Source organism: Dermacentor albipictus, chromosome 1 (assembly GCF_038994185.2).
Source record: "Dermacentor albipictus isolate Rhodes 1998 colony chromosome 1, USDA_Dalb.pri_finalv2, whole genome shotgun sequence".
Lineage (NCBI taxonomy): Eukaryota > Metazoa > Arthropoda > Arachnida > Ixodida > Ixodidae > Dermacentor > Dermacentor albipictus.
The window spans coordinates 362,288,547-362,314,394 of record NC_091821.1 but is presented as its reverse complement, the minus strand read 5'-3'; the positions used below and the strand labels follow the sequence as shown (position 1 = coordinate 362,314,394).

General features: G+C 45.2%; 2 protein-coding genes across 3 annotated transcripts; both read right to left on the bottom strand.

The window, feature by feature from the left end:
- Window positions 1-1,017: 1,017 nt before the first annotated feature.
- Window positions 1,018-13,042, bottom strand: LOC135911298 (neprilysin-11-like). 2 transcript variants are annotated; one of them, XM_065443501.1, is made up of 7 exons: window positions 12,909-13,042; window positions 10,883-11,260; window positions 10,069-10,256; window positions 7,401-7,609; window positions 4,994-6,136; window positions 3,546-3,689; window positions 1,018-1,424 (listed from the first exon to the last, which is right to left on the bottom strand). In XM_065443501.1, exons 2-7 carry the CDS (start codon window positions 11,184-11,186, stop codon window positions 1,046-1,048), a joined length of 2,367 nt encoding a protein of 788 aa, XP_065299573.1. In that variant the 5' UTR covers window positions 11,187-11,260; window positions 12,909-13,042; the 3' UTR covers window positions 1,018-1,045. The 2 variants fall into 2 exon arrangements, with proteins under 2 accessions (XP_065299573.1, XP_065299575.1); XM_065443503.1 differs by lacking the exon at window positions 3,546-3,689.
- Window positions 13,043-20,569: 7,527 nt separating this feature from the next.
- Window positions 20,570-21,772, bottom strand: LOC135911274 (prenylated Rab acceptor protein 1-like). Its single transcript, XM_065443472.1, has one exon. The coding sequence runs from the start codon at window positions 21,583-21,585 to the stop codon at window positions 20,926-20,928; it is 660 nt and encodes a 219-aa protein (XP_065299544.1). The 5' UTR covers window positions 21,586-21,772; the 3' UTR covers window positions 20,570-20,925.
- Between the last annotated feature and the right edge of the window lie 4,076 nt (window positions 21,773-25,848).

Below are 25,848 nucleotides of genomic sequence, written 5' to 3'. Positions count from 1 at the left end.
GAAAGAATGGCGTATACTGTAGAAAGAGATAAAACTTTATTGCGTACTTGATGGGGTCCAGTAGTGGCGGCAGTTGGAAGACAAACCCCAGGCCCTTTCTTTCTAAGACGGCGGCCAGTCCTTGCTTTCTGGCGGCGTCTTAGGCCATCCTGAACGTCTCTAAAACAAAATCACCTGCTTAACGAAAAATTATGTTCATGAGGGATTCCTATCTTTCATGGGTATTGTGAACGCCTTTACAGTGAAGATGACTGTACCAAGTTAGCCTGTGCAACAAAGAATATAGGAGACTGCGAAGGCTCATTTGCTCCGTTAGAACAAAAGCACGTAGCTGCGCTACAACTTCTGTCCGTTACTGCAACGCAGTGGCGATGCACTTTAGGAAGCGCCGGTCGACACTACAGCAAGGGCATTGCAGGAGAGTCCGGACACCGCAATGAAAATGGTAGACCCCTCTTCCAACTCCCCTTCCCTCCCGTCTTCCCTAACGTTAAACGCCGGGATGATCTGCTCGGAACTAACGATATCATCGAGGCCACCAACGACGTGGTGGAGGAGAAATAACGGCGCAATCAGCAGTGATGAAGAGCCTGCAGGCTAACCAAAAATTTTGACAAGGCAAGCAAAAGTGGCATTCAACGCTCTGCAACTGTACCTTGCGTCATTTTCACACTTTTCCGCTGAACAAGGAGCAGATCACAAGGCCATACCATGGGCTGCAGTCGCAGATTTCGTTGTATGAAGTGTGCTCAATAAAATTAAGCATTAACTTAGAAATCTCTTTAGCTTGGTTAAATTTCTTTTTGCCGAATCTGCTTAGCCTGCTCAATAACGGGGCTTTACTACAGTGAAAAGAGATTAAATAGTTTGTACCATGTACTTGCAAGAAATGCCTCTCTCTAAAAATTAGACCTGTATTTCACTCAACTGCGGGGACACGCACACCAGCATTAGATGTACACAGCGATGGCCATGACCGAACAAGCCGAAGACCGCCCTCCGTACTAACTCATCATATTCGCTTTCAAATCATTTATTAAGCACATCAAAATTTTCTAGTACGCTCCAAATCTCGCTGCTCAGGGAATTTTAGAGCGCAGCTGTCGTTGGGGTTCATGACCGTGCCTCGAGGGCAGCGGAAGGCACCCGCGAACTCGGGCATCCCCATCAGCGGGATCATGCAGAGGCTGCGCGCTGAGAGATGCGGCTCGTCGCGACCACACGACAACAAGCAGAAGCGCCGGAAGAACGCCCGCATGGCATCGGCACTCGTCTGAGGCTGATGCATGCCAGGCACAGGTGGACCGCCGATTCCTCCAGCACCACTGAGTAGCGCATCCATCGCCGTCCTCGACGCCATGGTCCAAGCGAACAGCTTCGATGCAGTGGCAACGTTCCAACCCGAATGGTTTCCGTTGAAAGAGCTGTGCAAGAGAGCTTGTGGTAGTCAATTATGAAATATGCACTCGCGAACATATTCGCCCTAGTGTCACAGCCATTCACGGTGGTGGTGCTGTAAATGTGGTGTATTGCCACTGAGAACTAAGTCTTGGGTTCGATTGCCTGCGGCGATGGCCTCCTTCTCGTGGGGTTACAGTGAAACAGAGCTCTTTCACTTTGCGGCATGTAAATAACCGCAGGTTGCAAATATAAATCGAGAGCTATCCACAACAATCCCTGAAATACTAAATGCTCCACTGAGACGTTAAACCCAATTTGCAAATTAATTCATCACTCAATCTAACACTCAATCATGTGATACACCATGTATGAGTTCTGGGGCACAATGAACTCGCAGTATACTTGTGCGCTGTCAGCGGGCTCAGTGAAGATGATCACGCAGGCATCGTACACACTAACGGTGCGCTGCCGCTAGTACGTGACAGACTGTAATGCCGAATAAGGAGCGGCTCGCGACAACCGACGTTTACACCAGCAGACGTGGCCTGCGGTCCGCCGCCTCGAATTGTCTCAGGATAAGCGCCATTCACGCGCTTGCACGGGCTTTTCCTTCGGACGAACAAAGTTTCGTGGTTTCTGGTCTCGGCAGCTAAAAAGAAAATGCATAGGGCAAGAGCAGAGGCGACATTGCTTGCGCAGCGTTCATCTAGGGCAGGCGATGATACTCGCCATCAATACTGCCACGTCATACTTATTCACCAACCGTCGTTGTTTAGTGGCTTCGGCATTGCGCTTCTAAGCTGGAGCTCGCTTATCAAGCCCCAGCTGTGGCGCCCACATGTAGACAGGTGTGAAATGCAGAAACGCCCATGTACCTCGCATTGAGTGCACGGGGTTCAAATTATGCCCGTGTCTCCCACTACAGCGTACCTCGTATTCAGATCGTGGTTCTGGCGCGTAAAACCCCGTAATGTAAATGATTTGTTACTTAGTTTGCGTCCTCCATCGTTTACATCCTTTCCTCTAGCTGCTTTTCATTTCAGTTCTTTACGGACTGTAGTCATGCATTTGGATAAAAAAATTGTTACAAATGCGTTCAAGCGTGCAGCCGCGGCGTCGCCTCTCGGGCAGCGGCCGGTAAGAAACCGGCAAGTGGCAGTGCGCCTCCTTTCGCACCGTTATCGCCGGGTAAGATAAACGCCCGCTTTTTCAGACATGCTGCTTTGACGGGCGGTTGATTCGGTCAGCAGTTTTGCGAGTCGAAAAACATACTTGAACAACCGAGGAGCGTGAGATTAAAAAGAAAAATGTACGACCGTTACTTTGCGGTCAAAATGGTCGCGCGAACCGTGACTGGCTGGGTGCGAATGTTCCTTATACGTTCAACTAGGCCGTCCACGTAAATCGCAAGGAGTGCGAAAAGGCGATCACCCCTCCTTTAATGTTCTATAAAAAATCGTCGCTGCCATACCCATACACCATGTGAGATGGCCTATCCCTGAGCACTTTCTTTCATATTCAATTTCACTCGATGCCTCCAGCCTACTAAGGCAACATTGGTTTATCGCTAGCGAAATTTTCTGGAATCACTTCTCTTTTGAACGCAAGTTTTCCCCTTCAAAACTTGATACCGAACTACGGCGCCGACGTGCTAGATGTTATAACGATGACTCAGATTTCGCACCATACTTAGATAGTTTCCAAAATATATCGTTCAGCTTTTGTTGAGTGTCGGATAAAATACTATATTGGCTATTGAATAAGCAACTGTCTAAATAATTTGTCACTAGTTTCTGCAATATGTCTCGTGACAAGGATTGGGTGTGAGGTTTCAAGGGCCTCCACTGTTACTACTACTAATCCTACGAATAATAATAATACCTGCATGGCCCTTTATTTGCTTAAGATATTCTATACCATACCTAAGAAATAAACGCTTGTGGCAGGGCAGGCAGAACCATTGCATCAGACCAGGACATCCGCAAACACAATAATAATATTGGAATTAAAAAGTAATGTTACAAGCCTTGTTACGCTTGTGAATGAATACGATTAACTGGCATGCTACTACCCGCACGTAATATATATATATATATATATATATATATATATATACACACACAGGTTTCGTATGAAAAGCTTGCCTATGAAGTTGGCGAAGACACTCGGTGCCTTCTCGGAAGCCTTCTTGCGAACGCCCGTCCCACCATTCTTTACTGCTGGCGGGAGTGATGACGTGCGCGATTTCACGGGCCAGAAGGGAACCGATCGTTCCGAAGTTGAATTCTCTGGGGGCACAAGGAGCATAGAGTTAGGCTACCTCAGTTTCTTAAGGCAGCTCCTGTGGCAAATGAAAAGCAATTCTGTATCACGTAAATAAACCTTTGTGATGTAAAGATATATCACCGACGTAGTCCTTCATCTATTGGCTATTATTATGCACAGAAATATTGTCATAATGCCCACCCAGCTTAGTTGCGTAGGCTTTTGAAATGTGTTACAGTCGACGTTTAAAAGTGGCCTTTGCAATTTGTACGGCCTGTTGAAGTCATCAAAGCTTCACCGAACGCAAGCAACACCATTACACTGCCATCAGCCAACGTCACTGCGCAATAAATTGCAGCAGTGCACAACTTTGTTGAATTGCTTTACCTGCTTTTCATGTACAAATTACATAGTAGCAGTAACTGATAAATTGAAGAGAGACCTGAAATGTAAACACAGAGCGAAATATACTGTTGTTTGTTTTCTCAATATTAATCCCTGTTTTTATAAACGCGATATTTCTTAACTTCATCTTAGTTTTTTCGGCATTCTGTATTCTGGATGCGCATAAATTGGTCGAGTACGACATCGGAGACCAGTAAGATCCAGTAACATGTGGAGCTGAATAATACATCGGGAAACTGAGTTATCTTGGTATGCGACTTCTTTCGTACCTACCAATTACGATATAATTTTGCGTGTCCTTGCGATGATACTACCCCCGTTGACGGGCAAGGTAACTGTGGTTAAGCTGAACTTCAGTTACTATCTGTCGGAGTACATTCACAGTTGAGGGAAAAGAATCATTTATTCATATTTTATACAGAGATACTACCGATAATAGTTTAATGAAATTATGTATTTCAGGTGACAATGTGTGAAAAGGTCATTGCGTACCAGTGGTTCAACTTAAGTATGACTAGTGTGTGTTTAACAGCTTAACAGCTTATTAAATAGGACTAGCAAAAGGGCTAGTTGGCATAGTGACTCATTATGAGTATGATCACCCTCTTGTGTTGTCTTGCGTTACCATGCTATAATAAATAGCGCAGATGTCTCACGCCTTCGTGCTTTCATCTGGTAGTATATACGATGGATATCCCAAGTGCTTAAAATGAAACCTTCCAACACAGCGTTCACCGATAGACCCCGCGGTCAGACTGGCACTAAAAAATAAAGTTGCCGTGGTTGTTATATGGCATTGAATAATTGAATGCAACATCTACGGAAACAGAAATTAAGGGAGGCGTATACATTGCCAAATGACATTTCTGGAACTTTAGCAACGTAACGCATGCAATACTTGAGATATGCAAGAGAAACACACCTTGGCATCGTGGCGGAGTACAGTACCGGGGGGCTCATGAGAGCTCCCGAAACAACGATACTGTTGAGCAGCTCGCTGAACGTGAAGGCACCTTTGATTTGCCGCTCGGCCAGCAGTTTCATACCAACAGGCAGCGGGTAAGTTATGGACGCCACCTTGTGATCCCCCATCAAGGTCAGGTGATCGTTCAGGAAGTCACTGGACCACTCGCTAATGTTGGGGTAGACCGGCGTGTGGCGGTCACTGAGCCGTTTGACGAGCCGGTGAGGAAGCGTCACTGTCGTGTTCCTGAACGTCGCTATCAGGGTGACCCAACGGCGGCTGTCGATCCACGGGACCAAGCCCTGGTTCTTGGCGAACGCGTCGACGACCGCGTCGAGCAGCGCTTGCGCGTCTCCTTCGGCGATGGGGGGCAGGCCCAGAAGGCGGCTGACTTGGTACGAGCAGGCGTGACTGGCGACGCGACACGCTGTCTTCAGGCAGGTCTCGCGAGTTTCCAGTTCGGTTCTGTCCACGCTCGACAGCCTACTCTTGAAGTGAAGAGCAAGCACCTCCGCGGCTACCTGCAATGACAGATAGGCTCGCACTGTCTCGCTCGTTGTATTACTACCTATGGCTCTCAGGATGCTCTCTGCCTGGTTATGGCCGGTATAGAGGAACCGTTCGGCGCGGGGCACACGTAGGTACTTCTGAAAGAGAGATGACCAATCTGCTTGCCCCAATACTTGAGCTACCTCGGTGATCGTGCTCATGTTAAGCAGCCTGGTGTCAGAGTCGTTTTCAAAGGCAGCGTTCACGACGTCGTCGAGTTCCAGGATGTCGCCAACCAAGTTTTTCGCGGGTGCGTTCGTAGCCATCTTTGAGAGAGCCTCCTCCAGGTGATTTTCGAAATTGGGAAGGCCTTCGAATGCTTTTCTAATTGAGCGTCCGCTCGAAAGGGCAGGGTACGTGTTTTTCTTGTATAATTCTAGCCCGACGCCAAAGATGACGTCGATGCCGTTCACTGCCGACAGTGTCGCTATGGCCGTAATCAGATCACGCTGAGATAGGTTGTGCAGGCTGCTGGCATGCTTTTTCAGACGTGTAAGAACGGATGTCAGAGCCTCAGTGTCTTGACTGCTGTTCATAAAGCTAGTGCAAGCCCTGAAAAAGAAAGAAACGAAGTTTAAAGGGAACATTCACGCAGAATACATTTGATAGATGTAGTAAATATATTTAACGCAACGTTAAGGTTGCTATTCTGCGATGCATTATCAAGTCCCGTATGGCGGAAGAGTGCGTTGTGGAAGCAATTATCAAGGGCGCACGTCACCTGTCTTTGTGTCTGATCACATATGGCTAACTCTGCTAAAGACTTTCATCGCTTTTATGCGCAGAGTTACTCCGGCCAAATTTATACATTCTTTTTAGCGTTAGGCACCAAGTCGCTTATGTAACATGAGGTGACATTAGGTGTTAGCTAAAAACCTTCACATAGGTTTCACAGGATTGTCTGCACGAACTCCTTAATATTGTCAATGCTTTCGACTGAGAATTGAATAATTTGGGTGTCATGGCATTCAAACAAACTTCATTGTCTTGTTCATAATCAAAGCCTATTGCTCGATCCAGTCATGGCAGAAGCCACGCAAATAAGTCATGTGGCAAACAAACGAGAATAGTTATTACATAGCAACTACAGGAGAACGATAAAGCGCAATCTAAGCCATTACGAGTCCTTTTGCTATTCAGATTCTTAATTTATCTTTTTTTATTCATCTTGACAGTGTGCACGTAGTCTTGCCAACGCATATTTTATGGTCATTTCACGTACTTTGCAAATATGCCAATTACGACATAAAGACGGGGTTTCCCCCATCAATTAGCCCTTTAGCCCTTATCTCTATGCCTATAGTTGTCGTCAGGTTTCTGTCGATATGGAATCTCACTCGCTCTTGTAGATGCATCTCATTGCATAGGGGCAGAACTTATGTAGTGCGTAGGGGTCGTTAAAGTCGGCCGGTCGAATAAACATGGCTGTGTCCTTCCTTCTGTTGAAGATAACTTGTTAATGGTGGTTGTCGCATCAATGACTTGCTCATTTTAATTGTCGGGAAAATCTATAGTAGATTATACGTTGATGGGTAGCAGTGGACTTAAGGTACCACACACATGCGCTCTAATCGAGCGTCTTTTCTTATTTAAAAGTTATTATCACAAAAGACTAAATTGGAATGAACTAAATTATTCTTTTTATGAGCAAGGTGTATGCATAAGACGAAAGTCTGCAAGTTGCAGTCACCTCAAAGCGTTCTGAACACTAAGGCACTAGTTAGCAATCCACCCTTTCTAGTAAGCCCTAGTTTCTTAATCTTATGTGCGTAGAAGTTAATTAGTGTCTGACAGTATCCACATAGCACATGCTTGCCTGTATGTGTGGAAGAAAATGTGCGATCCGTAGGCGTCCGGGTAAGGTAGTTCGCCTGGCATGATGATGCTGTCCAGGAGGGAATAAAAATCCGTCATGATGTCTTCCATGAAACTGCCGTTCTGCGTCCATCGGTAGCAAACGTAGTCATAGAAGTTGTGACATGGGTCCACTGTCAGGTTCCCAGACGTGTCGAGCAGCTTGAGCGCCTGCGTACAGCGTATGTGACAGGCGTGCAAACTATGTATAATAGGTAGTGCACTGTAACACCACTCAAACCGTCCAGCACCGTCCGCATACAACGTGTTACCGACGCTCTTCTTTTACATCAAAGACAAAAATTCATATAGGACATGTTTGCGCCATGTATCCGAAAAGTTGTCGTTCTTTTCGTGTGAGGGAACCATCGGGAAATATTGCTTTGGGTCATCTTACAATACTTCCAGACACACCTCAGAACACCTTCGCTCGACTCAACACTGGGCAAAAGAATGCCTCTGCCACAGACGGTACCATTCATTCGCTATTATTTCTAACAGTGACAAGTCCATTTCTTTGAAGCCGATACGGAAAATCCCAGCGCAGCTATGAACATTTTTACCACGGTAGCGGTTTTTGTCGAGGTCTCCCGCAGACTTCTCTTTCACGGATACAACGTAAATTTTTTCAAACTTGACATGGTGGCACCTGGCCAGCTTAGACCTGCCCACTTCCGGCCGAACGTGTGGCCGTTTCGAACGAGTTTATCTCCTTACAGGAGGTGGATGGTCTTGTAGATCTTGATCCGATTTTTTTGTTTGTTTTTAGCGTGAGTGAGACTGAACACATCAAGGCACACAGGTCCCATATGGAGCTATATTTGTGTCTTGTGTGTCTTCTTGCGTCCTGTCTCATTCGCGCTAAAAGAAAATTTCAGATCAAGATGGCATGCCAACAAGCTCACATTGTTAGCCTTGTCTTGTAGATTCTTATCTTCCCCCGGAAGCGAATTGTTGGTGTTATCTCCGCGCGAGTCTTGAGATTGGTTCTCAATATCGATTGACGAAGGCCTAGTCTATGGTCACACAGGGATAGCTCGCGATGTCATTGCAACGCAATGGTGGCGCCATGTGCAACCGCTCCGGCAAAACACGGCGAATAAAGTCGCGCGACAGGTGGCGACGCCAATTTTTAGCTGAGAGTTGGGCGTCACCGTAAGAGAAATGCACCTGCCATTCCGTTGATTTGGCGTTGATTCACGCAGCACACGCCTGGAGGCAAATGCCTTATATGAGTTTCAATATAAAGTATGTGCTTTACCACGCTTCGCGGAAGTACACATATGCATAGCAGGGACGTCATTTAGCTTGAAAAAAATAATAATACCGGTAAACGAAGACCTCAGGAGAGTAGTTGAGATTATGCTAACAAACCTTTAAGAGTCTGTTCAGAATCGCAGCACGCGGTTTAGTCTAACTATAGGCGTAATGCTAGTGCTTCATAAGGGGAACTAACGCTTGACCTAATAGACCTGGATAGGCGCTGAAAGTGTTCTCGACTGCGTCTCGATTTTAGAAAATCTTATTTCGATTAGATATATGGAGAACAGTTGCTCCATCTTCCACCGTACGTATCCCAACAATAGGTGTACTTCTTTGTCGCACTGAAATAACTATGAGCTATATATACCTAAATCCTCGGAAAGCTGAAATCATGCCCTTGCCTCCGTCACCGCCATTTGTAAGTATTTCAAGTATTTCAAGACCACCACTAACACATATATTTGTTCTTGTCCCTCTTTTCTGTAGAACGTTAATTCTGGCGATTAAGAGTACAAAAATAAATAAATAAATAAATAAATAAATAAATAAATAAATAAATAAATAAATAAATAAATAAATAAATAAATAAATAAATAAATAAATAAATAAAGTGGACGCCGCAACACCCTTGGGACACTCAAGGGGCAGCGGATAGATCAAAGCTGGCGCCAGTGCCTTTGGCTCTGAAATAAGGGACTCCTAATATCTTCCCCTTTCGGGTTTCTTAATCACGTCTGTGTGCCCTGACGCCAACGTTGGTCAATGTCCTTGAGAAGATGTGACAGGGCTTTTTATTGCAATTACGCACGTGAACATTTGTGAAACTCTCATACAATGAGCTCTATATTCTAAAAGTTCCAAGGTTTTCTGAGATTGCATTCTCTGCGAAACATTGGACGTAAGGCTACAAGGAGGTGTTCAAGAAGCTCGAGTGCGATCTGCTAATTTCAGTGCAAACTTATACATTGCTCAAGATGTTTATTTACAATGCGTTTGTGCAGTAAGAGGAAGCACCGAAAGATTCTTGTAATACAATCCTGGATAAATGAGCATGCTCTCGACGTCAAACCGGGATACGTAATTTCTTACTGGAACAAAATACAGTCTCATAATACACGCAGCGGCTGGTAGCGAAGTGGAATGATCTTCGAAGTTTCACCATGGCTCCTTCACCAGTCTCGTGTCTGTGTTCTTGTCCGGCTCGTTTAGCCCTTGTTCCCGCTAAAAGCCATACGATTGTTACTATACATCACAGTCATACACTAATTCAGGATTACTTTTCTCCTTTGTGTCCCTCTATAGTTACGAAGCCATCAGTGCCGAACTTGTCGAATGAATCCATTGCGAGTGTTCCTATCTGAACGTACCTCGTGACACTGCTCTGTTTCGCAGGTCATTGACAAGTCAGCGACTTCCTCCGCGCGTCGCGACATGGCCATGGCGAAAGCGAGCACGGCGAATCCGACGAGCGAACAGGACAATCCTACGAGCACGCCAGCGATTGCACCAGGGCGTGCTGGCGCCTTGTCATACCCTCGCTGGTCCTTTTCGTCGACTGCAGGACGTCAAATGAGAACAAAAAAATATTGCACCTAGATGAGCCACATTCTCTTGCATTCTTTACAATTGTACGCTTCCCGCCGCTGCTCTGCCGTTCTTATCTACTCAAGAGTAGCCGAAAGAAGGCTGTCATCACAATAGGTATATCCCATGAGTTCTTGTCAACTCTGGATAGGTCGAGCGCTGTGTGTGCATCGTTGACTTTAGCATTGCTGGGAGGGCCAACTATAGCCGGAAGTAAATTATTGCGATATGCTTTGGATGAGCCCTTGCATGTTTAATACAATGGTTGCGGACACTGCTCGGGCCGCCACGAATACTAGAGAGAGGACATTTCTGAAGTGTACAGAGCAGCAGGCGGGACACGGAGCGTAACAACCGGACACACGCCCGTTCTATGGCATACGTCCCAATGCAGAAAGGCAAAGAAACGTGTCTCTGACTGCGTGAGATGCTCACTATATAGGCAAGACACAAGGTAGCTTGCCTGCCATTCTCAACAGAAACGCCTGTCGAGGACAGCGCACGGCCGCAAACCGGCGCCTAATTAGAGCCCCAACCCGACTGTAAGCGAGGGCAGCAGTATCGTGGCCTAAAATAGCACCATAACTTACAACTTACACTGCGCCTTTGACTTGTCTCCGACACCCGTGGTTTCCTTGGGACCGCTACTCAAGCCACTCGTCACGGTGTCCGCAGAGGGAGGCAATATGGTTGCATGCTTCAAGGGACGCGCGCCCTGAGTGGTGCTCTTGGGTGCAGGCTCTCTGTCTGAGGCGAGCTCGAGGTGGGAGGCACTTTTCTCAATTTTGGGGGTTGCGGACTTCCTCGATTTCACCGAACCGGTCTGCTTCGTCAGGATTGCGGAGCCGTTCGTCGGTGGCTGAACGGACTTTGCAAGAATGCTTCCTTCGTCAGTAGTCATCTCGTCGATTAGAAAAGACGAACGCAACCTATAGGACTTTGTACTTCAATATGGGAAGGCAGGCACTGGGCGGACTGCAAGGAAGAAGGTGTCCTCATTATATGGAAGTTAAAGTAAGGACCCGCATGCTGGTAGTTGTGGTTGGCTATTATTACGACAAAGGGAATATTGTGCTTCATCCTTTTCATTCAAAAAACAATTTGCAAGGAAAGTTGTCTTGAATGACCAGCCAAAAGGCATAAGGTTCCTGACAAGGTCATGCAATTATGCAGCCGTGTAGCCGAATCATAGTGAAGCGTATATACGAAAACAAACACTTCATATATATATATATATATATATATATATATATATATATATATATATATATATATATATATATATATATATATATATATGCACACACACACACGCGCACACGCACGCACGCACACACACACACACAAACACACACACACACGCACGCACGCACGCACGCGCACACGCGCACACGCGCGCGCACACACACACACACAAACACACACACACACACACGCACACACGCACACACGCACACGCACGCACGCACGCATGCACGCACACACACACACACACAAACACACACACACACACGCACACACGCACACACGCACACGCACGCACGCACGCACGCACGCACGCACACACACACACACACACACACACACACACACACACACACACACACACACACATTGTGCCCCTGAACCAAAAGCAATGTGTTTCAATAGGAACGTTGTAGTAACAAACAAACCAGTCATATTGTCAAGAATTGAGGGAGCAGATTACACGTCACTGGTGGATAGTTCATAACATTACGAATCAAATAGAATAAGGATGAATAATGATCTGCGGTGAGTAAAGGGGCAGAATGTGAACAGATTGTGCTTAAGGAGGAGGCTACATGGCATAACTACGACTCACAGGAACGCCCCCCAAAAAAGAATAATCTGCGTTGTGTTTATAGGAGGTTCATGCCTTGGCTGTATATAGTTAGCATAGGCAGATTTCTCACCTATAACAAGCGCGCCCGCGAATCGTCAAAAAAACTAAAAATGCCAAAATTTGTATGGACAAATAAAGCATTTTACAACCGTGGTTAGGGAAAAATAAAGCGCACAGTTGATGTTATGTATTCACACTCAATGTGCACCAGTGCTTATGTGCCCATATTCTGCCCGTTGTCCCGGTGCACGAGGAAATACATTGACTTGACGTGGTCAGAGCGCTATCGATACCTGTAAAGCTTTTTCGCAAGCACACGCTTAACTCAGTGTTCGAAAGCTGCAGACACTGCGCGGTCGACTTCGCGCACTGAACTCATCGCCTTATTTTTACCACCACGGCGCATATATTTACACGCAACCTTTTCCCTCTCCCTTTCTCGCTCATATTGCCCGTGTAGATAGCGCGCCACAGCTACTCCTCAGGCAGACCTTCTCGCCCGACCTCGCCGCCTTTCAAGCCATAACATTTCTCTCTCTCTCTCTCCTATTCGAGCAGATAGTGCGAGTTTGGGCTTGTTTTAAGATTTACAGAATAATATCTAACTTCCGAACATTTCGTGCAACCCGAACAGTGAAACTGTTAGAGCGAATGTATACTGATGCTTCTTCAAATATGCTTTAGAAAAATAACGCGCTCGTCATTTCCTCCAAGCTGTAAACTTCGGTAAAGTAAAAGCCTTACGAGCAAGGCACGCACCTATGTTAGCTCGACGGGCCAACGACAGCTTCAGCAGAGAACGTTTCTCGCACTTGCGGCAGCAGCACCACCGGTAGCTCCAATGGCCCAGGGAAGCACGAACGTGAAATGGCACGCGGTGGGCAGTGCGCGCGACTGAACGACCGAGCACGTTCTAATTCTCTTTCTCTTCGCTCTTTGTGCAATTTTTTCACCGGCCAGTGGAATTCAACGCAAATCAAACAAAGTTCTCTTGAACATCACTCGGTCGTCTGTGTACATTCTGTGTTAAGAAGGAATTCACATTAACACCCCCCCCCCGCCACCCTTCCGAAGAAAATGAAGACCAAAAAAAAGTTCGTTTCATTCTTACTTGTGAGATTAGTGACAGGCACATATGCTTGTTCCTCTTTTCAATAAGATTACCTTGACTAAAACCTTCAATCCCACACTCTCGGTCATGCTGTGTTTATTTGCGTAAATAGTACGGCACTCTTTTCCTCAAGTATATATTCTTTCGCGTCATGTGTCATGGCCTCGTATAAGTAGCCCTGTTTATGCTCCTTGCCTCTCCTTTCCGAAAAGAAGCTTTTGAAAAGATATTTGCTTGGCTATGATACACGTTTTACTGGTGAAAAGGGCATTTGCGGAGTCATTTGTTGGAGCACGCTGCTGACGTGAAGTCATCGGGAGCTTAAATCACATTGAAAAGGATTGTAATAATCAACCAACTAATTATTCCTTTATTTACCATGCCCAGGAAGAATCCTAAAATCTGTGTGCTGGCTCACGCATGCATAAAACAAAACAAAATGGAGGGAAATATAACTAAAAATGAAAAGTGCAATTATTAGAAAGAACAAGTCGCCTTATTTGCCTATAGTAATAATGAGAAGATTTTGACTTATGTAACCGAGTTTAAATATCTTGGTGTAACTTTTTCTTCCAACTTAAAATGGCCCAAACACGTCAACTTCCTTTGTTCCAGGGTGCTACAGCGAGTTCGATATTAAAAAACAACACTAGAAACAGCAACCAACGAATGCAAAATAGCAGCTTACAAATCCCTCGTGAGGCCCACTCTAAAATATGCATATCTTGTCTGGTCACCTCACTGCGTATCTGATGTATCAAAGCTTGAAGCTGTGCAGAAGAAAGCTATTCAGATTTATTTGTAATCGATACGATCGCAATTTCTCCCCTTCTCTGCATGTTGGCCTGCTATTGCTTGAGTCGTTGGCACGTAGGCGCACGTGTGAAAGGATTATCACGTTGCACAAAATTATGCATGCCTCTGTCATTGTCGACGTACTTGTCACATTTGTCAGCTATTCGGCACGCATGCATAAAACAAAACAAAATGCAGGGAAATATAACTAAAAATGACGCGAAGAGCCAATCCTTTGAATACTGTTTCCTTTCAAGCTCACTTAGATAGCCTCAAATTTTCTTTCTTGCCATTTACCATTGAATTGTGGAATAACCTACATAATCATCTCCGAGAATTGCCACATGAGCGTTTCGTAGAAGCTCGTTTACATGTGACACGTTGATTGTATGTTGTCTTGATGTGCTTGCCCACTCCTGCTATGTCTCAAGTCTGAGACAGCAGTATTTGTAAATAAATAAAGAAAACAGCAGTAATGAAAATTCGCCAGGGACGCTTAAGATCGCTTTCGTGTAGGAATGCGAAAGCATTATACCGTTTGCAGACCTCGGAACGCCATGAACGCGTTCATGTTATACGCTCATGACGTGGCGCCACCTCCTCCCCGTTGGCTGCGACCTGACATGGGCAATGACGCGTGCACTAGGCACACCTTAAATTTGCCAGAACCGTGGAGCCGCCATGGCGTCGGAGTTGCTTTCATGCGTCCGTGTTGAAAGGTGGTGCGTAGCACGAGCTTCCAAGGAGTGGACTTAAGCTGCCCGACAAGGCAGCTGTATCAGGTCAAATGAGAAACCAGGCCAGGACTACCAACTAATTTTGCCATCACTGCCGACAGGTGCGTCTGTTCTACGCATATATTTTTTACATGGTAAAGTAAAGGCGAGGCATTAAAGAGCGGAACATTTTCGAGACGCTCTTACACGACTGGCTCTCGTGCCAGTAGTGGTTGCGCGGAGTTCAGATCAAATGAACCTTCTATGGGCGGTGACTTTCAAGGACGAAGGAGGAAAAAAGATTCTCGCTGCAGACGCTTTTGATGCCAAGGACCACCGCTGTGTGGTCGTCTACCCGTGTGACAGAGGCGTCCGTATCAAGCTCTATTGGCTTCCTCACGGAGTACCTGATGGCGACGTTCGCACTGCTTTGTCGCCTTTTGGAAAAGTGACTTCGATCACCAGGGACAAGTGGAGGATGCAAGGATTGAAGCTAAAGGTGGGTGTCACTACTAAGGACTTGCCCCACCAGGTGTGAGTAGCGGAATATGTGCTCGTGCATGACCCAGGCAAGGCTCCCCTCTGCCTCTGATGCCATAGCATCGGGCACATACGACGTGAATGCCGTGTACAACGGTGTGGGCTATGTCGTCTTTACGGCCATGACGAGACAAAGTACGTCCGAACATAAGTCATAGTGACAAGCCCCACATTGAGGGAAGATGTCACGGATCCCCTGATGGACGTGGCAGACGCAGTGCAAGCCGCAGGTGAAGGAAAATATGCCCAGTCCTCGGTTTTAAGGCCCCTGAAGAAGGCAACGAATGCTGATGAAGCCAAGTCATTGGATGGCTGGAAAGACCCGCGGGATGTTGGAATGCATTAGTGGAATGCATTATGCAACCGCGCAAACGACAACGGACGGAGATGGAAACACACAGGACAAGGATGACATGGCAGAACCAAATAGCTCGATAGAGATCGAGGTAAAAGAGGCCATGGAAACTTGCACCTCAGCAAAAGTGACGACACCACGTTAAGTAGTGCGCCTGCTAAGAGGCTTCACGAATATGCGGATGAGCATGAGCAAAAGGATCAAGAGACAGGTAGCGACGACCCTTCACTGAAGGCTGCACAGGGACGCCGACAGGCGTTCAAACACAAGCCCAGCGTTCCAGCCAAACGCCGTACTACAAACCCGATGCCTACGCATTAACGGATGCGTTCCTAGGAGAGCAAAAGTGTCGTTGAGTTGTGCGGACTGGGCTTTGTGGGCAGGATGTGCGTCAGCCGTCGACGTTGTGTTTTGAAGCCCAGAAAACCATGGTCCGCCTGACTAGAACGTCCAGTCAACGAATCAGGTGTGAGGCGGACGATGTGTGGTAATTGGTTTAGATTCTCTTTTCTTCAAATGCAGCTAACCTTTTGAGTGGTCTTTGTGTCGCGACGTTGAACGCGCGTGGACTAAGCGAGCCTAGAAGGCGATGATAAGTTAACAGTGTTCTTGGTGAAAATAATATGGACATATTCACCGTTCAAGAAACAAAAATCACGGTTGATGAACACGCGGAGCAAATGGTTAGCGTTTACCGCCCCAAATAGACCGTGTTTGTATGTTACGAGGCGGGGAGGTGTGGGGGCTGATTTATCTTTTTGCGCAACAGCATTACTGCAGTTAAAGCGGTTGCGTTACCTGAGGATGGTAGAATTGTACTCTGTGGTTTTATATTTTTAGAGATTCCTTGGAGGGAAATATGCGTGTACGCTCCGAACGTAGCATGGGAGCGGTTGTCTTTTTTGAAGTTCAGCAGTACTTGAATTGTGAAAGGCATGCCATTTTACTGGGTGATTTTAGTTGTGTTTTCTTTCGAAAAGATAAATCTGTGTTGCCCAGTGTTTGCGATAAAATTGGCGTGCTATTAACTTCGATCCTAAGGGAAAAAGACCTTGAAGACATTGGTTAAGCATTGTCAAGCGAAAATAATGCCATGTATATGCACTATTATGGCGAGTGTCAGCAGGTTAGGCAGAATTTATGCTCCGTTATGTCAACGATAGGAGAGAAACAAAACACCTCAAAATTCAGCTGGGACTTATGAAACTAAATGATAAGCTTTTGCAAGACGACGTTTTCCAAAAGGCAGTAAAAGGTCGAAAATTTGCTCAGCACAACTACGTCAGCGTTCAACATTGCATAATGGCAACTCTTCAAAAGAGACGTCAAATTCACCCCAATTGAAAGAACATGCGTACTCTAGCATTAAGAAAAAGCGCATGAAAAGGTATTGCTTCTTCTGCTAAAATGCCTGCTCTCCGCAGAAAGATCTTCGCCGGGATTATTTTCGAAAGAATAGAAAGAAGTCGGCGCTAGAGAAGTCATAGATGAAGAAAAGTACAGGGGTGTGGTATCAAGGGAATGGGCCAAGATTTTATGGATGGTAGAGACGCCAACCATGCGAGCAATAAGCGACTAGAAGAAACACGTGGTTTCCAAAGAAATAACAGAAATAAGTTATCAAGGGAAGTCATTAATGATGTTGGAAGGATAGATCACTCATTTGAGTTTTATTATGAAAGCTTGATGGGGAAAAAGATATGTGCTATTGAACGTTTTAGAGCTTACTTTCTGCCATTAATGCCAACATTATCAGATATAGTCTGTGATGCGCTTGACAGACCAATAAGCTATTCGTAAGTTGAGGATACGATTGACGAACTTAGTCTCGGTAAGTCGCCGGGGCCTGATGGTCTTGTAGGGGCTTTGTACAAGAGCTTTAAAAGTGGAGTAGCTGTAGCATGACACCGCGGGATAAGGAAGGTGTACGAGAACAAGGAAGCGCCTCCTTTTTTTCGGACATCGCACGTTATTTTATTTCCTAAAGCGAAAATCCGTGCGATGCTTTTGGTGGTTGAAGCATATCGTCGCACCAGTGCACTAAAGTACTGGTGCGACGATTGCAGACTGTTATAATAGAACTTGTGGGTCCCCATCAGACATGCAGCATTAAAGTCAGGTCACTCTTTTCGAATATACTTACTGCAAGGTCCATACTGGAATGTGATGAGAAGGAGGACTGAGTCGCCATGATACAAATGGATCTTGAAAAGGCTTTTGATAAAGTCGTCCAGGATGTAATATTCTTGCTTTCAGAAGACGTTAACGCCGGCGCAGTGATAACAGATGTAGTAAAAATGGTGCACAAAGATTCCACTGCAATGTTAGCAATAAATAGGAAATTAAGCTCTAGAATACAAGTGAATCGTCAGTAAAACAAGGATGTTATTCGTCGCCTCTTTTGTTTGCCTTCTTTATAGCGGCGTTTTGTTTGAAAATAATTAAAAACAATCAACTTGTGGGTCTATCTATGCAGGAATTTATACTAGAGTTTTGGCTTACGCGTACGACGTGGCAATTTTTTGATGTGATACAGAGAGTGCGAATAAAACTATGAGAGAGGTTGTTTCTTTTTGCGCCACAGCTAGAAGTGTTGTCAGATGGACTATGTTCCTATAGGCTTATGGCAGGGCAGATGGCCTCAGGCAGCCGAGTATTTTTGTAACGTGAACTGGGGCGTTGACCCTGGGAAATACCTTGGGGTGACATTGCAACATTAGCGTGAGAGTGCAGCGTATTGGATAGAAGAAATAAATAGAGGTAAAAATCAGACACAAAAGTCGTGTGGGCAAAAATTTTGCGCCTGCCTAGAGCGGCCAGTCGCGCGCAATTTTGCATGCGTTTTGCGGCTTCTTTAATGCTCGAAAAAACACTTTTATGTAGCACGTATATAGCAGCAGAAAGCTGTAACGGAAGTTTTTCATGTCGCTCTACAATTTTCCCATTTATACATTTACTCTAATTAAAATACTTAGGAAGTTGATTAATAAATTAAGACGAATTGTCTAATTAGGTGGATATACACAGACATTATTTGAGTATCTCCAAGCAACGGCAAGCAACATTACTTTGGTTCTGCCCAGCTGCGGGGCATTGGCATATTTTTAAATTCTGGCTAAAATTAGCTGGGACACACTGTATTTGGGAATCCACTCGGGAAAAAACTAGCCGCTGTAACTTGTTTCACTCGGTGAAGAATGGGAGACTAAGGCTAGGACATTTGTTTTTGAAACAGATTGTAGTAGGTTTTTTTTTCTTAAGCGATGAAATTCATATATTTCTGTATACTGTTATTCAAATCAGATTAAGTTCTTCCTTGCCTGAGTTGGTTGTCTTATCAAGAAATGAAGGAACTCCAACACCAATTGGTTTTTTCTTGAAAGTTATGTCCTTTTAATTACTGAAAGCACACGTTTCGAATGAATTGTTTGCCTTCTGTAACGCGTAAGAAACTCTATTGGGATCTTGTTGATGCTTTCTTGCCGCTTCCTGTATATCGCCCGCTATATAACTTAGGACCTGAACGCAATGTGCTGAAGCACATAAAAAATACCCGCTAGATCTTCAGCGAAAACCTTCTTTTTTTTTCGATTGCATTCCGTCACTCTCCCTGTGAAGCCATGGCTACAAGTGGCTATGGCTATATGGCTATGGCCACGGTTACAAGTTAAGCCAGGGCTTCTTTGTTCCGTATTCTGTTAATTGCATCAAATGTAACAAACGCCTAACTACTGAGCACATCTGCTTGGATTGCCATGACTCCGCGTTCTTGTGGGAAGTTCTGAAACAACTCTGGAGAAAGAACTGCCGATAAGCCCTTTCGGTGTTCGGTTTTGCCATAGGCTGATGCAGTGGGAGTGCCAGCTGACATGATAATGCTCTTGTGTATGAGCAGCATGTAGAAAATGCAGATGGATATCAGGAATGCCCACGTAGATGCAAGGTCTGCGAGGCAACACCAAGCAAAAGTCTTAGGTATGCGCGTAACACCCTAAAGGACATGATTGAACCGCCAAAGTGGTTTCAGGAGCTTGACTGTTTGGTGTCTGTGATATCATCTTTGAAGGCCTTTTAAATAGACACAGTCTATCCAAACGATGTAATAATATTATTTAGCACCACGTAACCTGTTTTCTATGCGTTACGTAGTGTTGCGATGAAGACAATGCATAGAAAAAAGAAGCCCACGGGGCGTTGAGAAAGCTCGCTCCTCCAGCACCCCGGAGGCCCGGGTTCGAGTTCCGACCCAGACCGAAATTCGCCAATTTTTTTTTCAGAGCCATAAATTTACTTTGTGTACAGGAGCCTCCCTGAGAAATATGACGTCAGTGCGAGCATTTTTTGCGTGTTTTTATACTTTGCGCCATCGGACATATTTTGGACCATCTTTCGGTCACGTCGACTACAACGGATATTCGCTCCATGGAGCTTGTACTACTTTCCAATTAATAACAATACTGATAAAATTACTAAAGAGGGACACAATTTGCAAAGCTTCTTCGTGCCTAGGGCACGAAGAAGCTTTGCAAATTGACAACATAAGTGCAGCGTCAAGCTACTCGCGCTGCGCACCACACGCGTAACTTGCATTTAATTTGCCCACGTAAGACTCCGCATTTGAGCGTTCACCCTTCCCACTGTGGCAAACAGCTACGGCGTGTTCAACCGTGACCTCTTCATCGCATAGATTTTACGGAGCCTGTCTTATATGCAGAATACTCAACACAAATGTCTGACCAAGGTCTGGTCAAAATTATCCAGAATCAGCAGCACTACTCAGTCAAATGTGTGAGATTTGTCACGTTGCAATACAAAGCACGCGGTAAATGCACCAACAGTGCATTCATACAACATAGGTATGCTTCTCGATAAATGTTCAGGCAGGTAAAAAAGAGGCGCACGCTACATGACGCCAGACATTTTATTCCAGCTTTGCAACAAAGTCAACACACACAAGAACAAATGGTACAGACAGAAGAACCCCTCAGGTAGTGTCCCGCTGCGTGAGCTTCATCGGCAGTGTGCCGCGACATTTCCGAGGCTTTGGTGCAGCTTAATTTTTAAAACCCACACCGCCCACCATGACAGATGAAGTTCTCGCCGCAAACACGTTCAAAGACAGATGTAACTCTTAACCTCTCAAGCCATATTTCGTGCTCTTGGCCAAGTAAAACAAGTAAAACGCGTTCACTGACACACTGGTGAAACAAAAAAGTCACAAACAAAATGTCTTGAAGAACTGAAGAACAGGAATTTCACTCAGATGTTACCCATGTTGTCACCTTCCTCGGGAATGTCCGGCAGTTTGTTGCCGACCTTCTTGGAGGAGTCAAGCCCGGTATACAGAGTGGCGTGGACCATTCCAGTCGCCACGATGGCCCCAGCGGACCACATGACAGCGGACCAGAAGTCTGCGGCATAGAGGGGCACCAACGCCGCAAGCGCCGCCGCGGCCAGCCTCTGGTTCTTGCTGAGCACCAGCCTCGTGCCCCACACGGCCGCAGTCTCGTCGTCCTCGTGAAGCTTGAGCGCAACGCACACTGCAGCCACCATCGCGATGGCCCCCACCAGCTCCAGGCTAGACATGACGTAGCCCGTCAGGATGACGACGAACAGGATGCCGTAGTTGCTGCGGAAACGATCCACGTTCGTTTGGATCCGTTTGACAACCTCCTGAACCGACCAGGGAATGGAATATTTCGCAGTGTCCACGAAAAGCTCCCACGGCTGTGCGCGGTTGAGCTGCTCACTGAACCAGGACAGAATGGCGCGGCGTACGTCAAGGTCCTCCTCCTTGGCAGACGAGGGCATGCGCTTCCGCACCACTGGTGTTGGCGGGCGTGAAGTGGCTGAAGCATCGCCAGATGACTTCGGCCTGTAGTTCAAGGACTCCCCAATGTCGCCCTGCTCACGGTCCATGGCTTCGAGCTTCGCTGTGTTGGCTGGTTGGCTGGTCGTCAGCGGTAGCTTCACCCTGCTGTCCTTCTTGGCAGGATTAACAGACCCTGACGTGGCGCTAGGCTTGCTCTGAACTGTAGCGAATCCCGTTCAGCCAGCGCAAGTTCACGCGCTTCTTTGTCTTCGTCGTCGCCGGCGTATGGCGCGAGGTCCATAGAGTGCCACTTTCTTTTTTTCGCACGTGGTGGGTTTTTGACAAAACGCTCTTCGTGGTTTTTTTTGCTATGTTTTGTTTCTGCACTCTGCACTCTCTCTCTCTTCCTTTTTCTCGCATACCTCGTCTTTCATTTGACAATAAAAATATATTTAATATTCAGCGTCGTCGCGTGCTCTCTCTTCGATGAAGGTCACGACGACGACGACGACAATGAGGAAGACGACGACATGTATGAGAACTAACTTAAGAATTAATGTTATGTTTCCATTGCAAACCATGGCCAATTCAACGCCCCTCGAGGGCACATGCCATGGCTTGGGGATAACAGCACCCACTTTTTTATCTGTTTTGTAATATTACCACCCGGTTCATGGCCTATCATCCACAGTGGGTGTGTACTATTACTATATAAGAAATAATAGTCGTAATCATTATTTAACTTCAATAAGGGAAAAAGAAACTTTAGACAGGAATTTTCTATCTGATCAAAATGAACTTCTCGTAGAAATGGCTTCCGATATTTGGCAACGCGAAAAATTTGTTGAGGCCCTAGTATGACATTAATGCTACGCAGCTCCATCAATCAAGTGAGCTTTACTGCGGAAGGTTGCAAAGCACTCCCCTGCTAGTGGGTTGATGCAGTAGAAACTATATTGATGCCCAGGTTCATTTGTCCCACACGGAATGCTCTGAAAAAAACAACAACAAGAGGCGCTGTAACAGTTGTGTCCTTCAAATACATTTTAGTCTCCGCTCATTAATTTGCTCTTTACTCAAAATAATTTACTTTAACCCCGTTGTTCATACTCATAACTTTCAGTTAATCTTTAACATTTTCATATATTTGTTCTTGCCATACCTCACCTCATTAGAAATTGATTTGGTTCGTTTAATCAACCGGGGTAGCCTAAACTACTTTATATTTATTGCTTGAGTGAATCCGCTTAAACGACATTTTTTTAAACATCAGACTAAGATGAGGTTTCACGTCCGACCGACGACGTTACTGAACTTTTTCGCTGGCATCGCAAGCAAAAAAACTGCTCGAAATCGAGTGGACTTACGGAGAGTCAGACAAACTTTTTTAAGAGCTGATACGGCAGCCTAGCACATGTGTAACTTGACACGCCTGACGACGAGGCTGAAAGAGAAAATAAATAAAAAAGAAAGAAAGATGGAAAGAAAAGGCAAAGCTATTGTCATCATAAAATTGGAACTAAAAATGAAATACATTGATTAATACAAGAAAGATTTTAAACTCTAGCAATATTACCCAAAGGGCGAATGGGGGAAAGCTATAGCAAGGTTTTCCCTCATGCTCGAGTTCCCAGGACGGTGTTCTCATATTACGCCGGGGCCAGCTCGCAGGACCTTTCAGTAAAATTATCCCATGCCTTCCCTAATCCATTCCATCTGAAACGTATCTTCCCAGGTAAACATCAGGACAAGTGTGCCACGAAGGACCAGCAACACTCAAACACATGCTATGGGAGTGCAACGTAGTTATAGGAAGGATGGCAGTTGCTCCGGAGACCCACTCGTCGAGGTGGGCCACCGCTTTGCGCAGCTGAGACCTCGGAATCCAGACGCGGGCAGCCTAGCAAGCCCGTGAGCGAGCTCGGGTTGCATTAAACCAAGTAGGTTTAACGGCCGGAACGACAAGTTGGCGCAACCCAGCAGGTCCGGCACTGCGTCATATATATATATATATATATATATATATATATATATATATATATATATATATATATATATATATATATATATATATATATATATGCGGGGTGTTTCAGTGAACCCTTCATAAATTCTTTAAGGTTGCCTGAGGCAGGCCAATTCTACTTGTTGAAGTGGTCTACTCGAAGCGGTGGACACCACTTGCAGAAAATTGAAATGCATAATTGCCTAATTAACAAACATTAGCTAATTAACTTGATAAATAATTACATTATGGCACATATTGAAACTTGCAAATTTTAGCCGTGGAGTTTGCAATGCGGATACACTTGGAACGAATCCTCAGGATGCCACTAGTTTCGATATATTTGCGGGGAAATGCATTGGCGTTCTAGCTATTTTTATGCGTGAATGCATGTAACGGCATTTTGATAAGCAAGTAACTGGAACGCCAATGCATTCATTCGCAAAGTTAAAAAGTGAATTAGTGCATTTCTGCTAATTATCTGATTATGCATTTCAATTTTTCGCGCGAGTAACGTTCGCCTCTTCGAGTAGATTAGCTGATAAACTAGAGTTGTGCTACCTGCCCCGGGCAATTAAAAAAAAAATGAATGTTTTCGCTGAAACACCAAACACCAGGTGTACATATATATTGTTTACTTACATTTTCAATGGTTTTCATAGTTTCGCATGCATAGCGGTGTCCATTTCTTCGTATAACATGCTGCTCTTTAATAGTAATGTGTGTACCTAAACAACCAGATATTATACAGATACACACAATTTTCATGAGCCAATCACACCAACAATGCTTCGCTTTACGTAGATATCTACTGAAGTTGAGTGTGCTTGATTGTTTTTTATATAGATTAACATATAGATATGTGTGCGTGTGCGTGTGTGCTTGCGTGCGTATATGTATATATATATATATATATATATCTAGTGTCGTGTTGCGGTCGTGGCCACGGAGCGCTCGGGGCGTTTCTCATGCGTCGGTTTCTTTTAGTGCTGCTGCGTATCGAAACGCGCCAAGCGTCGCAAAACGCTGGCTCGCCCGCGAGAAAGGGTGTTTTGTGCTGCTTGTCGAAGCATGGCGTCCGTGGCGCGATGATTTCAATATAATGCTTGTATGCTCGAGATCCTGTGTTCAGATCATTCAATCGGGCAACTTTATCAGCGTTCATTTAAACTTTTAAGGTTTATAATGTCATGAAGCCACTTAAAGCCGAAAGGACGAAGTTTAGACAAATCCATGCACTAACCATTAATCACGTACTGGTTGAATGGCCCTGCTTGAAGTTCCCGTAGACACAAGCGTCAAATTTCCATCTAGTAGTTATTGTATGAAACCTTATGCTTAAAACGTTGAACTCAGAAACTATTTAACTGCACCGTTGCAGGATGGCGCAATCCCGTCAGACGCGTTCGGCATTAGAAGGTAGATATGTGCGAAAATATCACAGTATCGCTATACGAGCGAAGCAATGAATGCAATAGCAACATATTAGAATACCACACGAAGTGTAAGCCTTGTAACTGCAGTGGCAGCATGAATTGAACTAAACGCAAGCTAAGCAAAAACGAGCGGTTGTTCTAGGGGTCCTCTGCTTAAATCATCCCATCGGACAATTTCATCTATGGGTATTATTAAAAGCGAACGACTTTCATAGCGATTTTACCACCACTTTTGCGTATCGGGTATGCTTCGAACCTCTTTCGTGGGCCGATTCTGGGGTTGTGCATAGCCGCGCCAATGAAATTGAGGTTTGAACTCAGTTATTGCTGCGCACTTTTAATATCAAAGTCTGAGAAGACTTAAGATGAAAGGCTTGTGCTGTCGATGTTTTGCTTCACGACATTCGGGAGTAGGCTGTCGTTCTCAAAATTCTGAGGAATATATTTCTCAAGAATGTGAGACCTGGTATGAGCGACTTTAGTGATAGAATGGTGTGGCCGCACATACTGCATGTAATATAGCAGGGCGCGGCATATAGCATACATATACCTAAATATATGCGAAACCTCATGGCGACCGCATAATTCCGTATAAGTCTGTGTATTTCATATCACAATAAAAAAGAGTGCCTTCAACTCGGTAAGAAATGTTGGCTTTAAGAGGAAGCTTTAGCTCGAGTGCTCCTATCTAAATACATGTAAAAGGAAAAATCGTCTTTCTCGGCAACCACTGCACCACATTTGGCGAGGGTTGTTGTGGTTAAAAGGAAAACTTACACTCTAGTGGCTGTTGGTTTCGAATTTCTGATTTAGGTCATGCATGTTTTTTTAAAAACTGGTCAAAACCAAACATTTTCAGAAAAGGAAACTATCAAGTTTACAACTATGCAACTAAGCAATGAAAAATAATATCACAACTATGTGACTTA